The sequence below is a fragment of the Aspergillus aculeatus genome, assembly GCF_001890905.1.
Source record: "Aspergillus aculeatus ATCC 16872 unplaced genomic scaffold ASPACscaffold_19, whole genome shotgun sequence".
NCBI lineage: Eukaryota > Fungi > Ascomycota > Eurotiomycetes > Eurotiales > Aspergillaceae > Aspergillus > Aspergillus aculeatus.
This window is the reverse complement of record NW_017962994.1, coordinates 315,424-332,039: the sequence shown is the minus strand read 5'-3', so window position 1 is coordinate 332,039 and position 16,616 is coordinate 315,424. Positions and strand designations below refer to the sequence as shown.

General features: G+C 56.4%; 5 protein-coding genes across 5 annotated transcripts; 4 read left to right on the top strand and 1 right to left on the bottom strand.

Moving 5' to 3' along the window:
* Positions 1-29: 29 nt before the first annotated feature.
* On the top strand, positions 30-5,609 carry ASPACDRAFT_11308 (uncharacterized protein; the record flags this gene model as incomplete). The annotated part of the gene is made up of 8 exons (XM_020195695.2): positions 30-243; positions 301-1,206; positions 1,308-1,501; positions 3,044-3,104; positions 4,408-4,505; positions 4,594-5,031; positions 5,076-5,156; positions 5,361-5,609. Coding segments are annotated over 8 exons (2,241 nt in total), but the record flags the coding sequence as incomplete, so codon positions are not given.
* A 615-nt stretch (positions 5,610-6,224) lies between these two features.
* On the top strand, positions 6,225-7,460 carry rad14 (DNA repair protein RAD14). Its single transcript, XM_020196935.1, has 2 exons — positions 6,225-6,930; positions 7,017-7,460. Exons 1-2 carry the CDS (start codon positions 6,348-6,350, stop codon positions 7,430-7,432), a joined length of 999 nt encoding a protein of 332 aa, XP_020052020.1. The 5' UTR covers positions 6,225-6,347; the 3' UTR covers positions 7,433-7,460.
* Positions 7,461-8,011: 551 nt separating this feature from the next.
* Positions 8,012-9,688, top strand: ASPACDRAFT_15350 (uncharacterized protein; the record flags this gene model as incomplete). The annotated part of the gene is made up of 4 exons (XM_020197150.1): positions 8,012-8,209; positions 8,267-8,483; positions 8,576-8,967; positions 9,035-9,688. Coding segments are annotated over 4 exons (1,461 nt in total), but the record flags the coding sequence as incomplete, so codon positions are not given.
* Positions 9,689-9,850: 162 nt separating this feature from the next.
* On the bottom strand, positions 9,851-12,385 carry ASPACDRAFT_35737 (uncharacterized protein; the record flags this gene model as incomplete). Its single annotated transcript, XM_020200149.1, has 8 exons — positions 9,851-9,985; positions 10,054-10,404; positions 10,477-10,662; positions 10,732-10,769; positions 10,825-11,712; positions 11,764-11,891; positions 11,965-12,113; positions 12,173-12,385. 8 exons carry the CDS (start codon positions 12,383-12,385, stop codon positions 9,851-9,853), a joined length of 2,088 nt encoding a protein of 695 aa, XP_020052018.1.
* A 2,293-nt stretch (positions 12,386-14,678) lies between these two features.
* On the top strand, positions 14,679-16,032 carry ASPACDRAFT_47567 (uncharacterized protein; the record flags this gene model as incomplete). The annotated part of the gene is made up of 2 exons (XM_020201985.1): positions 14,679-14,715; positions 14,771-16,032. The coding sequence occupies 2 exons, from the start codon at positions 14,679-14,681 to the stop codon at positions 16,030-16,032; spliced, it is 1,299 nt and encodes a 432-aa protein (XP_020052017.1).
* Positions 16,033-16,616: the final 584 nt, after the last annotated feature.

The following is a 16,616-nucleotide window of genomic DNA, read 5'->3' as shown; positions in this document are numbered from 1 at the left end:
ACTTCCTCTTCACCTTCATCATCCCAGTCTTCCCGGAGATCCTGGAGAGCCGGCTCCAGCAGCCCGCCGCGCGCATCCAGGCGCTGACCTCCATCATCCTCTCCATGAACGCGCTCGTCTCGATCCTCCTCGCGCCCGTAACGGGCTACCTGGCGGACCAACTGTCCTCGCGGAATGGGCTGCTGATCGCCGCGTGGGTGGTGAATATGCTCGGGACGGCGGTGACGGCGTGGTCGACGACACGTAGGTAGTTCCGTTCTCATCATAAAAGAATAGAGCTGATGCAACGGGCGTCCGAAGTGACCGGTCTCATCCTCGGCCGCCTCATCCAGACCGTCGCGGGCTCGGTGATCTGGATCGTCGGCATGGCGATGCTCGCCAACGCCGCCGGGGCGCGGCACCTGAGCAAGGCGTTCGGGGTCGCGGTCCTGCTGGTCTCCGCGGGCTTGCTGACCGGTCCGGCCGTGTCGGCCGCCCTGTACAAGTTCGTCTCCTACGGTGTCATGTGGTCGAGCGCCTTTCTCGTCCTTCTGATCGGGCTGGTCCTGCAACTGCTCGTCCTCGAACCGCGCGGGGACGGAGCGCACGCCAGTTCCACTGCCGCCAAAGACTGGGCCACGGTAGACGAGGAGCAAGACACTCTCCCCCGGTCCTGCGGAACCCAGACCCTCGACGCCACCACCGCTCCGCTCCTCCCGTCCAGCCCGGCCGCAGAAGCTCGCACATACACATACCACACAACCATCACCACCACCACCGCCGACACCCATCCTCCAAAACCGGCGGAAAACCGCACCCCCGAAAAGCAGAACGTCTACTGGCTTATCCTCCGCAAGAAGCGCGTCGCCGCCGGCCTGCTCGGCGACACGCTGCTCGCCGTCGTCATCGCGAGCTTCGAGGCCACGATCCCGCTGCACATCCGCGAGGTCTTCCACTGGGACAGCTTCCACGCCGGACTCTTGTTCCTGCTGCTGCAGGCGCCGACGCTGATCCTGGTGGTGCCTGTCGGCGGGCTCAAGGATCGGTTCGGGCTGCGATACCCCGTATCCCTGGGGTTTGTGCTGCTAGCGCCGTCGCTGGTGCTGCTGGGTCTCCCGGGCCAGGGGCTCTTGGAGAAGAGTGGTGCCGTGGTGTATCTTGTGAGCTTGGTGGCGATTGGGGTGTGGAGGACGTTGATTCTGGGGTATGGAGGGGTGGAGGTTCTGAGTGAGTTGATCCATTCTTCTCGCGGTTCACTGTCGTTCCGTCTTACTTCATTCCCCCAAGAATTGCTTTATGGCGAGTGAAGAAGATGCTGATCGATGCAGACGGCGCGAACGAGCTCGCCGAAGAGAAACCGGGCATCTTCGGCTCGAACGAAGGCTACTCGCGCACCTTCTCCTTGTCAAATGTCACCTGGAAGGGGGGCATGTTCGTCGGGCCCTTAATCTCGGGTGCGTTGACCGAGGCGGTGGGGTATTTCTACATGAATCTGGTTCTGGGTACGTTTATCTATTCTGGGGTTGTGTTCGGTTTAGATTGAGGTGGATACGCTAATTGCCTTTTTGCCTTGGGACAGCTATCTTTTGTCTGCTGATGGGGATCGGGACCTTTGTTGTTCTGGGGGATCATTGAGTGAATGGTTCCAGGGGTTGAGCTTGCAGGAGCTGGCTGCGGGGTCTAGGACCGGTTTCTCTGGACTCGACTAGGGGTGGTAGAGCCTTCGGGCTGGGATGGAGAAGCGTCCTGCGGGGTGGGCTTGGGGATGGTGGCACAGGCGACGCCAGTAGCTGCTCTGCAGGTTGACACACGGATGAGCAGTCACGCTCTGGGTTGCTTTGTAGGTCATCCGGGTGGATACGGATGCATGGGTTCGAAAATAGGGCTACGGGGGTGAGGTTCGTGCCGGCTGCTCGGTAGAGCCGGGTGGCTGGATTCTGCATCAGCAGGTCTTCTTTGCTTTTGAAGATAGTCAGCCCTTGTGTGATGTGAATGCTCTGTAGGATTGCCTTTGTGGAAATGCAGGTTTATGGATAGCTGTGTATCTTTGCTTTTCTACGCTTGTACGGCCTTCTGTGTGGGATGTGCTGGTTAGCCATCGGTAGATGTACTACGTACTTTATCTGCGTATAATGTACCAGAACTGAGACTACCTGTAGATTAGTGGCGAGGTAAGTGTCCCCCTTTCTAGTATACTCGGTAATTGGTGCTCAGTGAGTGTATCAGACTGGTGTCGAGAAGTACACTTGTTTTGAGCGTGCTCCACACGCAGGAATTGATGCCTCTATGAACTGGGATAACAAAGATATCAAGCTGGTGACCATGCAATCGCTACCACCGCCACTGTTAGAACCTCTAGGTCTGAGTCGCACTCTCCACGCAAGGCTAACCAGGCTACTGCTGAGATAAGCTGGCAGGACGCTGCTACTACCGGACCTCCGAAGCGTCAATCTCACAATGACAGGCGCAGCATACTCCCCAAGCAACCACGCATTAACCACTACCTCTCCACAGCAACCAATCCCCAACCTACTATCACAACCAAGAACAACCCTTCAGCCAATAACCTAATCACTTTCTTGCATACACAAACAACAGACTACACCACACCTCAAGTCCTAACCCTGCGAATCAAACCACAGCCCCAACCCTACCAATCACCAGGGCAATCACCAATCCCTCGGCCTCCCCTCCCCCAACAACTCCGGCCGCAGCACGTAGATCGGATCCAGCTGCTCCACATGCCCACACGCCGGATCACTCAGGGAGTACCCGATGATCTCCTGGATGGGGCGGTCGTACCGCCGGACCACCTCGCGGGGCACGGCCAGGAACTGGTTCTCCTCCTGTCGCAGATACCCGCGCACCATGAAGGTGGCATAGCAGAGCCGCTTCTGGTCGGCGGTCGTGTTGCGGCCGCCGCCGTGGTAGGTGGAGGCGAACTGGATGAAGGCGTCGCCTTTGTCCATCTCGACGGAGATGGTGTCTTGTACGCGGGGTGGGGTTGGGCGGTCGGTGGCCCTGATGGTGTTAAATTATTTATAGGGTGGATGGTAAGGGAAAGGGCGCTGGCTACGCACCACAAATGACTCCCCGGGATAAACGCCGTCCCGCCGTTCTCCCTGGTCACCTTGCACCCGGCCACCATCATCCCGATCTCCGTCTCGCGGTGGCGGTCGCGCTCGTCGTCCCACTCCGCGATCTCGGGGAGCCAGGTGTGGTTGACGAAGGAGTCCCGGTGTAGCGGCTGGGCTTGGGCTCCGGGGCCGATCTCCATAGCTGTGCAGGTGGAGACATAGGGCTTGGAGATGGACTCCTTGCGCTGCTCGCCCCACCAGAACCAGTGGCGGGTGGTCAGGAAGTGGGTGCAGATGGCCTGGTAGATTGGGTTCATTAACTGGGTTTTCGTGTAGGTGGGGCTGATGGCGATCATGGAGTTGGCGCGCTTGGTTTCTTCTAGATGCGCGTGAGTATGGGATGGTGGTCAGAGAGAACGGGTTTAGGGGGGGGAACTTGGGAAAAACACCCCATCCCACTCCAGGTCTTCGGCGAGCCGCTCTTTGACCTCGTCGTAGGTGCGGTCGATGTCTTCTTCGGCGATCAGGTTTTTGATGATCACGCCGCCGTCGCGCTTCATGTGGGCGAGGATCTCGGGGAGAGGCGTGTCTTTGGGGACGCATTGTACGCCCTTGCTTGGGCATGGAGAATTCATGGTTGGTGATTCTGGCATGGTTGTGCAGGCAGTGATAATTCCTACAGCTGGGATATGGTCTTGCAGATTGTTGACTGGGCAGGCTCGAGATGCTCGAGCTATTATATGGCAGTTATCAGGGTCTTTACTCGGTAGTCCGGACGATCCCATCGGCTGGTAGTCGGAATGTCCCTTCCGCGCCTCCTTGACCATGCTTGTGTCACCAGCCATGATTTCGAGATCGATGTAACGTGTGTCAGCATTCGCAATTCATTCTGGGCTGACTCGATGCCGTATCGATGCAACCTTGATCACATCGAAATCCGAACCCTTAGCAAGATAAACATGTTGCACAAGTCGATGTCTGCCCTAAACCAGTGACAACCCCCACTCGTAAGATGCCCCGAATACGAGTATCACCAGCAACTCCTGAGACTTCAACATCCTCGACAGTAAAGTTCTGACTCAGCGCCACCTACAGGACATCTAAGTTAAGTCGACTGCATGGTCTCTGAGTCAGAGACTGTAACACCGCAGCTGGACCCGAGGTCGATCCACTGACGAAAGCAACTGTCGCACATGTGTTTGAGAGTAAAAGTTCATAAACACGGATCCATAGCCGCCTCTTTGATAACCAACCTGCACACTGCAGCACTGAGCCCACCCTTCCGCATCTTATCTCACATTTCACCATCGCAGTTGAAACCAGATTTCTTGCTGCATCATGGCTTCCCAAGTCATCGTCCTCGCAGGCGGAACCGGCGGGTTCGGACGGTATCTCGCCGAAGCCATCACCAGCTGCCCGGACTACGCCGTTGCGATTTTGACTCGATCCGTACTGCCCCCAATCCCTCACCCCCACATCCCCATTCCCACCCCCTCACAAAAAAAACCCACAATCACTGACAATCCTCTGATACAAGAACAAGAACCCCCCACCCTGGACCGACCACCCCAAAATCACCACCCACCAAACCGACTACACCCCGACCTCCCTCCTCCCCATCCTCAACACCACGCAGGCCACCACCCTCCTCTCGCTCATCCGCTGCCCCAACGACGCCTACCTGACGCTGCACACCCACCTCCTGAACGCCTGCATCGCCTCGCAGACCTGCAAGCGCCTCATCCCGTCCGAGTGGGCCGGCAACATCGACGACTTCCCGCTGTTGCCGCGCTCCTACGGCGTCACGCGCGCCCCCTTCCGCGAGATCCTGCGGTCCCAGGCCGCGAGCCACAACGTCGAGTGGACGCTGGTCCACCACGGCTGGTTCATGGACTATTTCTTACCGAAACACAAATCGTATATGGCGTACATCCCCGGCGAGTTTCCGATCGATCCGCAGACGTGGACGTATCATGTAAAAGGGTCGGGGGAGGAGGTGCAGTCGTGGACGTGGTCGAGGGATTTGGCGAGGGCGGTGGTGCGGCTGTTGGGGTGGGAGCGGTGGGTATGTTTTCTTCTCTTGTTTCGGGTGTTGTAAGGGTTGGGGTTGTGGGGGTGGCGGGATGGGGTACTTAGTATGCATGCTAATTGTTGAGGTGGTAGGAACCGGTGACTTATGTGGCTGGGGAATGGGGCACGTTTAATCAGGCGGCGGGGTTGTTGGAGAAGTATTACGGTATGTCGGCCTTGTAGCAGACTCTGTGTTAAAAGGGGTTGAGAGGGTTGCGTGCTGATCACCGGGAGATGGCAGGCCGTCCCTTCGAGAGGGAGTATCGGTCCGTCGCGCAGATCGAGTATGATGTCGAGCACCATCCGACACCGCCGGATGATCCGAATATTGCTCTGTCTGAGCTGGAGGAGTGTACGATCAAAGGGGCGATTTGCTGCCCCAGGGAGAAGACGTTGCGGCAGAAGGAGGAGTTCTTTGCCGGGATGGAGTTTGTGCGGCTGGAGGAGTTGCTGGTCAGGGCTAAGAGGGAGGGGTTTATTTGATTCAGCTGTGGTGGTTGGATTTGGAATCGTTGGGCCTTCAATTATGTTGTTGAGGTGATATGCCTAGGTTGAGTACGATACGAATGCTTCTGGGTCAATCTTCCTCCTCCATTACCTTGATACAAGGTAGTCCGTAGTCATGAACATGAGAATCGGGTATTATGATTCATCATCAGCTGTCGATACCTCGCTTGCATGAAAAAGCATATTCCATGTCATCTAGACTGCTGAGTACAAGCTTTCTACTCTTCTCCCCGCTGTCTTTCCCACCATGGACTAGGGATAGAGTTTTCCCCCGACTGCAACTAAGCCTCTTTACCTAAGTTAGGGTTGACTTCACATGGGGATCGACGAGCCCGAGGCAGAGAGTACCGAGTAAGTTACTAAGCTACGTCATTTTCCATCGGCGGAGTTCTTATCTCCCGTCAATTAGAACTCTTATCAGCACGTGATGTGGCGACGGCCTCGACCGCGACCGCGACGCCTCCTACTCTTTTTACATCTACATCTACATCTCCCCACTCCAAAGCCTACAATCTGAACAACTCGAAGAGGGCCACAAAAATGGCAACCGACCGACCCTCGACCCCTCCGCCTCAGACGGGCCCCAACAAGCCCGGTGAGCTCCCCCGGGGCCCGCTCACTCCGGAGCAGTTACGGCGAATCGTACGTCCTTCCTTCGCCTTCTTTTATTCCAGCCTTCCTGACAATTTTGGAATCTGGTAGGAAATCAACCGCATGAAAGCCAAAGCCATCCGCGAGCAGCGTGACGCCGAAGCAGCAGCTGCCGCCGCCGCCGCCACCACCACAACGAAAGGCGTCAAAAGAACCTACACCACCATGACCGCGCAACCCACCCCCTCCACCGTCCGCGATGCCACTACTTCTACAACCCGACCCCTCGACACCATCCGCCCGGCGCGCAACTTCACGAAATTCGTCGACTACGACTTCAGCAAGATGACCGACACGAAAGGCGGGTTCTTGTCGACAGAAGACGACCCCCACAACAAGGCGCTGAACGTGCAGGACCCCAAAGCCGAGCAGAAACCCGCCGGCATGACGCAGAAGGAGTGGGAGCGGCAGTTGCTGGTGAAGGCGCTGCGGCGGGAGCGCGCGGGGCCCTTTGAGCCGGGGCTAAGTGTGTTGGAGGAGAAGGAGAAGCAGAAGGCGTGTCGCGAGTGCGGGAGTCTCGAGATCGATTGGAAATGGGAGGAGGAGTTGCGGTGTCGGGTTTGTCATGCCTGTAAGGAGCGGTTTCCGGAGCGGTACAGTCTGTTGACCAAGACGGAGGCCAAGGAGGATTATCTTTTGACGGATCGTGAGTTTTTCCTTTCCCCGTTTCTGAAGGGTATGGGATATATTGCGGGGGGCCTAGGGATGGGTTATGCTGACCTTGGTGGGTAGCTGAGCTCCGGGACGAAGAGTTGCTGCCGCATCTGGAGCGGCCGAACCCCCACAAGTCCACGTGGAACAACATGATGCTCTACCTGCGGTATCAAGTCGAGGAGTATGCCTTCTCCGACAAGAAGTGGGGGTCGCCCGAGGCGTTGGACGCGGAGTTCGAGCGGCGGGAGGGCGAGAAGAAGCGTCGGCGCGAGGCCAAGTTCAAGACGAAGCTGCAAGACCTCAAGAAGCGGACGCGCGTGGATGCGTATCGGCGGAATCGGATGGGCGCGGCCGGCGGGGAGTTCGGCGATGATCTGGGGAATGGCGGGCGGCATGTGCATCAATGGGGTCGGTCGGTGGAGAATCCCGAGACGGGGATCGGGGTCAAGACGTGTGTGGATTGTGGGATGGAGGTGGAGGAGTTGGAGTTTTGAGGGGAGTGGGATGTATGCACATCGGCATTGATACATAGTAGATTCAATTGATGAGATACGATCTTTATCCAGTGTGGTGTAGACGCGTCAAGGTAGGCTGAATAGCCCCGGGAAGCCTTACGCACGGCCGCCGTTCTATCTTTAAGGTTGATCTGCACAACCGTTGGTGCTACTTGTCGCTATCGTTAACTCATCCCAGGTGGAGGGGCAGCCGCAGCGACGAGTAACTGGTTATGAGTATTTCTTCGCCACAGCAGCAAGTCTCCTCGCCTAGGTTACGCAAGTATAAGATATGTTATCAGCAACACAGAAAAGACATGCAATCTCACCATGTTCGGACACGAGCATCTCCGACCCGGGACTAGGGCTTGCTACGTTAACAGTTAATGCAGCCAAGATATTTAGCATCGATTAGCGGCTGAGACTAGCTGGGCTCAACAGATGCTCTCCCACGAGGCTATATTTCCGACTTTGTCCCGCGAATCTGACATATCTTACCGTCAAGCATGCGAAACCGATATGCCGTGCTTTCCTGCCCTCATATTATTGCTGGCGCTGGCCCTCGTGGCCCACGTCCAGACTTTTACTAACAGCGCACCCCACAACACCACCGACCTCGAATTCCTCTTCCGCCCCGTCCTCTCGCCCGATGCGCAGATCATCTACCCGACCTGGCCGACCTGGACGGACCGGATCCAGCAGCGCTGGTCCGCGTACCAGGCCCCGTCGTATAGGGCAGCCATCCGGGTGGCGACTGTGTCGGATGTGCAGAATATTGTACTGCCTACTCTTTCTCCTTCTGTACCAGTGGTGCATAGCTAATCCCAAAACAAGATCAAGACCGCCAACGCCCACGACATCCCCTACCTCGCCACCGGCGCAGGCCACGGCGTCTCCGCCACCTTGGCCAACATGCAGGGGGGCATCAACATCGACCTCAGCGAGTTCCGATACGCACGCCTCCATCCCGCCGGCGACCGCCTCACCGTCGGCGGGGGCACCAAGTTCCAGGAGATGTGGGATGTGCTGTATGCTGCTGGGAAGGAGATTCGTGCGTTGCTTTCTTGTCCCGCCCTCACCTTCCATTCCCCTCCATACCTTCCCAATTGCCAAGCTAATACAGCGATGCGGCGGGGGGAACAGAAACAGGCGCCGCCCAATGCGTCGGCACGATCGGCGCCACCCTCGGCGCAGGGATCGGCCCCCTCCAAGGCCGGCGGGGCCTAATGATCGACGCGCTCACCTCGGTGACGCTCGTCACCGCCGCGGGGGAGGTGGTGACGGCCTCGTCGACCGAGAACGCAGACCTCTTCTGGGGCATGCGCGGTGCCGGCTGGAATTTCGGGGTCGTGGTCGAGGCCACCTACCAGGTGTATGAGGCCACGAATGCGGGCCAGGTGCTGGAGGGGGATATGTTGTTTGCGGCGAGTGCGAACGCGAGTGTGTGGGAGACGTTAAGGGAGTTTGATGGGGAGGGGCTGCCGGATGTGTTGGCAGTAACTGTGGTTTTGGGGTGGAATAAGGGGTTGGATATGGTAGGTCTCACTTGCCCGCTCGCTCTAGTATAGTATGGGAAAAGGGGCTGTGCTGAAAAGAAGATAGGCGACTATCTTGATCAACTTCATCTACTACGGCCCGCCCGAGGCCGCCGAGCCCTACATCCAGCGCTTCCGCGCGCTGGGCCCGCTCCGCGAACGCTTCACCCCGGTGCTGGCCTGGAACAAACTCTACTCCAAGCTGTTCTTCAGCGAGGACCCGTCCCCCTGCGAGCACGACCTCCGGCTGATCTACGGCGGTGCCGGGCTCAAGCGCACCGATGTCGCCACGTTTATGAAGTACACGGATGCCTTTGCCGGCTTTGCGAGGGAGTATCACGGGCGGATCGCGGCGTCGGTCGTCTTCTCGCGGTTTCCGACGCAGGCGGTTAAGAGCGGGGACAAGGGGGGGGAGGACATGGTGTATGCGTTTCGGGACATCGAGACGCATGTGCTCTTCAAGGCGACGTTTGTAGATGAGGATGACCAGGCGGAGGAGCGGGTTAATGCGTGGGTTGTGGAGAGTCGGGAGTGGTTTGCGCGGACTAGTGGGTTTGTTGACTCGGAAGGGCAGGGGCAGCTGGTGCTCTACAATAACTATGCGCATGGGGACGAGGGGCCCGAGGTGTGGTATGGGAAGAGGAGCTTGGTCAGGTTGGCGGCGTTGAAGAGGAAGTGGGATCCGTTCGAACGGTTCAGTTTCTACCATCCGGTTCCGGTGGATTATGGGGTGGAGAATTGGCGGGATTAGGGTGCTTGATTTAGTGATTGGGTATATTGTAGCAAAAGCAAAGCTATATAGAGGGTGGTCTCAAGCAAGCACATCGTTGCATGACAACGCACCCACAATTCGAATCTCTCTCACGATAGAACGAATGGGGCATCACTTCCCATCATAAACCTGCTTCCCCGTAAGCGCAAACACCCCCTTCTGCCTATCCGCCTCCCCCACAAACTCGGGCTTGATATACCGCGCCGTCAGCGCGAACCGCAGGTTCTTCTCGGGAATCACCGAATGCTAGCATATCGTTAAACATCAGCATCAGCATCAGCCCTCCCACCCTTTGAAGGGAAAAAAAAGCATACCTCATAAAACCGCTGCAAGCCTTCCCCATGCATCACCACCAGGTCTCCATGATTGAGCTCCATCTTCAAGCACGGCGGCGCCTCCCCCCTCCGATTTGTGGCGAGAAGTCTCCGGCGCTGCGCCTCGTACTCCTCCCGCGTGATCTCGCCCGCGTCAAGTGTCTGCTTCAGCGCCTGCCGCTCGGGGCAGTGTGCGCATCCGTCCAGGGCGGGGTCCTCGTCTAACAGACGCTTGGCTTTGGTGTACCCGTGGTAGTATTTGTACTTCATGCGCAGGAGCATGGTGGCGCGGGCGCCGAGGGAGAGGGTTGCGATTGTGGGTCCGAGGGAGGATTCGCCGTCGTCGTGGTACTTGTTTCTGTTAGTGCGTTTGGGAAGGAGATGTGGAGGAGGGAGGAGGTTCGGGGTTAGGGGTTGGCTTACTCCGATCTTCATGTCCTCCATGTATCCCAGCAGGAGGAGCTCGTTGGGCGGCAGAAATGCGTCTCCCGCGCTGGTGACCGCTTGCTGGGTCGCCCAGGTTAGCCGGCCTAATGCCCGGAGGACCTCGTCGCTGGCTTCGTTGAAGCCTTTGCTGGCGACGGAGACGACGTATTTGTATGGGCAGCCCTGTTGAGATATTAGATCTGGGGATTGGGGTGGAATAGATCGTAGAAGGAACGGAGGGAGAGGGCGTACATAGTTCACTGCGTAGTGAGAAGTCAGGGTGCCGCGGACTGTGCAAGAGGTTAGCGTGATGATAGGGCGTTAAATAGTGAGGGGTGCTCCCACCGACACTCTGTTGAAGCGGATACCGCTGGAGTCCCAGATCCACCGACTGAAGCCGTTTGAACAGATCATCCGGCCCGTTGGCGCGGGTGTTGATCGCTCTGTTGGCCACCAGATGCGTCACGGACCCTACACCGGGCAGAGTATATACCAGCTTTCGATACGGATATAAGGATGAGTCGTCGACGCTCGGGAGCTGAAGCTTCGGGTCGAAGTATAGCGCCCGCTTGGCGGGATGGATCTCGAACTCGTCAATCACGGACCGGACCGAGAGCGGCGACACCTTGAGGTATCTCTCGAAACTGCACCGATGCGATTGCTGAGACAGGTTTTGGAGGAGCTCGTCGGCGCATTTCCATCCGCGCCAGAATCGCCGGGCAATGCAGCGAGAGCACAGCGGACACACAATTCCCTTCCAGGCGATGCGTTTGAAGACCAGGTCGCCCTGGTCCTCCGACAGGGTCGCCAGCAGGTCCGGGACCAGGTCAAAGTGAGGCTGGATCTGCGGGTTGGGGGGCAGCCGGGCGCTGAGAAATGCCGCGTTGAAGCTGAGGTGCCCCGGCGGCGCTGTGGTGCCGTTGACCTTCCAGAACCGGGCGCAGGATGGCGTCAGGCACATCCAGCCCTCGTTGTAGACTTGCTTGCTGTCGCGGTCACAGCTCGAGCAGCGTTTCGTGGCTGGGCGGAGTGTGAAATCCCGTTGCTCCACGGGCAATGGGCTTGTGCCCGGGGCCGCCCACCAGCTTGTCGCGGCGAGATCCAGCTTCTCGAAGCGCACCTTGGCGCCTTTCTTCGTGCCTAGCTGCTCGTGCCAGACGTCTGTGATGCGAAAGTAGGCCATCACATTGTAACGGTGGGGGAGTTTCCGGCTCAATTGCTTGTTTCGATCTCCTGTCAAGGTGTTAACGCGAGATGTCCACATCAAGGAGGTCGTCTACGTACCAATAATGAGTCCAACGGGGTTCTGCATCCTCCAGCTGTTTATCACGCTGCTTAAGATCGCGCTATCAGTGTCTTGATCTTTGAGCAGCACGAGGTTCCCCCCAGCGTCTTTGGTGCACCCACCGCCACTAGTTGCAACGTTAGTTTTGTTTATTGAGCTCGCTAGGTATTTTGTGAAGCAGCTACTCTGGTGACACCTACATTCGAGTTATGACAACTTCGTCATCGATGTAGGCCCGGATTCCCGAGTCCGCATCCACCAAACAGCCGTAGCATAGACTGCCATTGTAGTAGTAGCCTCCCTGGGCGGAACGGAACCAGGGGAGGGCATCGCAGAGATCAGGACGGCACTGGTCTTGCATTAGAGGACTTTCATCATGAAGTTCTATGAGGATTGTAGGGGGCAAACCTCTGCCCAAGCTGGTGGCTTTCCCTGGACTGGTGGAAGGTCATCCTGGCGATCGCTCTCTCCCGAAATCGCATCCTCGCTTTGCGAAGCCTCTGGCGGGATTGATTCCTTGTAGCTGCTGGTAATGGCAGTTTTGCGCGATCGAGTGACCCGTCCGCTCAGTACAGCCTGTCGGACGGGCTTGTCGGTCTTCGTGGGTTTTCGAGGTGGCATTGTATATATCTCAGGGTCTCACTCTTGCGCACAATGAAGTTTGTGCCGAGGAGACCCTTGAAAAGGACGCATTCTTTGGCGATCATCTTGTTTGAGTCAGATGGCTTCAATCGTCATCATCATTGGGTCAGGGTTGTTGAAGTGCGGTCGATGAGGTATGGTAGACATCACACCCATCTAATGCACGTGCTTGCACCCTTTCGCTTCCTTCAGGCTGATGTTTCCGAGCGTAGCTGAGCACAAAGAGTGGAAGCCAGCCTTACAGTGGCTGCGTTTCTATCTTATGGATCGTCGTCTTAGATTTTGGAGCTTTGGACACGAATGGGTGCGACTATACATAGCAATATATGTATTGTCACGTCAAAAGTGTAGTTGCATTTTGTCAGCTGTAGACCAGTGTCCATACGGAGAATTATACATTTGAACCACTGGTATTAGAGCATAAGTTAAGCTAGGCAAGCAAGTTCTTTGAAGGTACAAAACATAGAGGTTACTTGTACCATCCATCGATAGCGTAAGCTAAGCACGCTGGCGGCCTTCTGCAGCGCGCGAACACGAGAACACGAGTCGGCCAGGTGGTGCAACCAAAACCAAGGCGGCCGACGGCCCGTCCGTCAGGGGAGTTGGGTCACATGACCCTGATGGCCTCGACCCAATCTCTGACGAGTTGACCAGATTTTCGGCAGATGGGTCAATCAAACCATCAAACTACTGGGACTACTCCACTAGTGCAGTGTCAGTCGACTGTTTTTATAGAGAGGTCCAGAGAATCCATGCCTTTTGAGTAGAGGCAAAACACCGGTGGGTGCTTAGTCTCTAGGCCCAGCCGTGTTAATTTCCGGGCGAAGGAAGACAACGGAAGCAACGTGGACCGAGCGACGGTCGAGACCTGCACTTGAGACACGATCCTTTGGTTCGATAGTTTTGGGTCCGTGTCAGGGGTGTGGCAGATTGCAGATTGGCAAGTTCCCTGGATGATTGATTGTTAAATGTAAATCTAGTCAGGTGTTCAGGTGTTCAGGTGTTCAGGTGTTCAGGTGTTCAGGTGTTCAGGTGTTCAGGTGTTCAGGTGTTCAGGTGTTCAGGTGTTCAGGTGTTATGCAGTGATACTGCAGTGTATGCAGTATATGCAGGAAATGGCTCTCTTGTCCACGGAATGGTCTCCGTCTACTCCATCCATCCATCAACTGGAGTCTTTCTCCATGATAACGCGGCAGGAATAAGGCGGAGACTGCAGAGTGGACTGCAGTGGGTGTCACTCACTATTGTAAAAGTACTCAGCCCCCATCTATTATTGCATCCACCAACCAACGCAATTCCCGCCCGCATCATCCACCCTCTTCTTTCAGGCTTAGTCTCTTCTCCCACCCGTACTTGCAGGTCTGGCTCTCCCTCTTTCACTCATCGCTCTCACAATCTCACTCTCTGTCCCCTCCCCCCCCCTCTCCATTTCCCTCCCTCTCACCCACCACCCACCCCCCATCTTGTCAGTCTGTTTAATTTATCCATTCTTCATTCTTTTCATTAAATATTGATTGATTGATTGTTTGATTGATTATCTTACCAGCTTCCTCCTTCTCTTCCCTCTTTTCTTCTTTTCCTCTTTTTTCTCCCTTTCCCCCTTCTGCTTCTTCTCTCCGCCTCTCTCTCTCTCTATCCTACCTTAACCTTACTTACCTCCTAACCTGCATCCACGGTTCTCCCCTGACTTTCCCCTGTCCCCTTGCGCCGGCTCCGTCTGCTCTGTACCTGGCAGCCACCACGCGTGGTCCCTCCAGACGTTACAGCTGGATGCCCCGGTGTGGACTTGTCCACTCTGAGTCGTCTACTTCGTGACTTGCAGACATTCCGACTGGGAGGGGAAAAAAGTATCCTATCCACTCCCATTGCTCCAAGCCTGGGAGCTCCACCTGGATTTGCATTCTGCTATGCGCGTTGTTGCCTGCCAATCTCCCCCCCAATCTTCTTCCGCCAAAACAGTCATTCGCTCATCTGAACCTCTTCATCTTCCTTCCTCTTCTCTCCTCTCGTGCGCTCTCTTTCTTGTATGACCTAGCATCCAACTTTCACGACTTGACGTCTGTCGAGTATTACACTCTTTTTATCGCAAAGTCAATATCCCACGTTCTTTACGCCGTTGATCGGCCTGCCACTCTTTTTTCGCCCTTTCCGTCTCTCTTTCTCCCTAGCCTCTTTGTTTTGAGAACACAGCGTCCTGCTACGACCCTTCCGACCGACTCCCGCCCTATCAACCATCTCTCTCTCACCACAACTCAACACCCCATCGCCCGTCATGTCGTTCCATCCTTCCGACTCGACCACTCCTAACGGTACGTACACTACGGTTTGGTCTGTGCCTCCCGATCGCTAATATGCTTGTCTCAGTCCTCTACTCCCGTTCCCTCCTAGCCTTCCGAAGCTGCGTACAATGCTCCTCCTCAGCGCCCGCTTGCCCGACCTGTGATGATGGCTACACCTGTACGATGGTCAGTCAATCTTGCACTCAGTGCGCGACCACGAAATGTGTCAAATCTCCAACCAGCGGAGATTCGGGTTCCTCCAATAATTCCGGTGGCGGCGGTACAGACGCGGGTGCTATCGCAGGAGGTGTGGTCGGTGGTATCGCCTTCATCGCGATAGTGACCTTCTTGGTATGGTGGTTCTTCATCAGAAAGAAGCGCAAGGAACAACAAGAGGCATCCGAAGCCGAAAAGTCCAGCGTGGCTGCCGACACGAGACAGTCCAGGAAGTCCACAAATTCGATCGCCTCGACCGTTCTTACTCGCGCCTCGAACGTTATCCAAATCGCTTACATCCCTGGTGTCACCAATCGCTCGCCCCCAGAGACCCCTGGGAGTCTGGTCCCCCCGGTTCCGCCGCTCCCTGGTGCCCACCCCGACCAACATTTCTTCATGCCTGGCGACCTTCGTGATTCGGCCTGGTCGGAAATGTCCAACGAGCGTCGCAGCATCGCCCCTAGTCTACGCAGCAGCGTGGCCACCACCATCTATCGCAACAACGCCATCGTCAGTCCGATGCCGGCGCAACAAGTTATGCGCACGCGTGCCGCCGTGGTCAACATCAATGGAGCCAACAGCGATGCTCCTGCAGTGCCGGCCATTACCCAGGCCCAGCTTGCCAAGGCAGGCCTCTCCGCGGCCACGACCAACAGCTCGATCGTGGCGCGGACGGTGACCGCCAAACCAGTCATGGTTCGAGGCGCATCGAAAAAGAAGAAGGAAACCACCAATGGTCCCGCCGGCGTCCAGACCATCGAGGAGCAGTCCGAAACCACCAGTTCCAACGTGTCTCGATCCACCAGCACCAAGCAATCAGACCCAGTCCCGACGTCCGGATTCGACGCCAGTTCATCCGACGAGGAAGACACTACTAAGCGTTCTAGCCAGGCCCGCAGCGACAACGCTACCGAGGCCGCCAAGACCGACGCGCAGTCGCGTCCCGCCACCGTGATTGAGGATTCGCCTGCCGTCAGCCAGAGCCCATTCCAAGATCATCCCCCGGCCGAACCCAGCGCCCGGGCATCCTCACTCCTCGAGACCCCGGAAGGGACACGCTCGAACCGAAGCAGCCGACACATTCCACCGCGCGTGGAAAGCCCTTTCTCGGATGCGAATGAGGTGAAATGAACGGCATGGCTCTGCCTTTCGATGAACGTTTTTATGGGACCCCAGACCATCTATCCTTTTGATTTTCTACTTAGCTGGCGACATTGGCGCAATGGATACCACATACACATCATCCTGTGGCACAGATCCGCGGGAATCTACTTCTCTGTATCTATGATTCTACATTTATGTTTCGGCGATCTTGCTGCTATTGGGCGAGATCGCCGGAACGGTTGATATTTTAAGGTGTGGCTATCAGACTGAATAAACTAAAATAGTACGCACTGGAAGCTGTACCGAGGAACGAGCCAGACCAAAGGGGTCTTTGTAAGATGGTAGAACCTTCAAGGCGTCGAAACGGCATCGAAATGAGCAGCATGATAACAAGATGACAATCTACCCTGGATTATCTTTCAAGGTTATGTGCTAGTCACCCATAAGATTAACTACAATTCGTAGTGCATAGAGACTCATGGCACGATACGATGCTGAATTGCTTGCTAACGCTCCGTGTACCATTTCGTCCCGGAATACGGTACTGATACCGAAATACAGCGTTCGGATAAGCACCGGGCGGAAACTTCAATAGCCGGGGGAGGATGTTG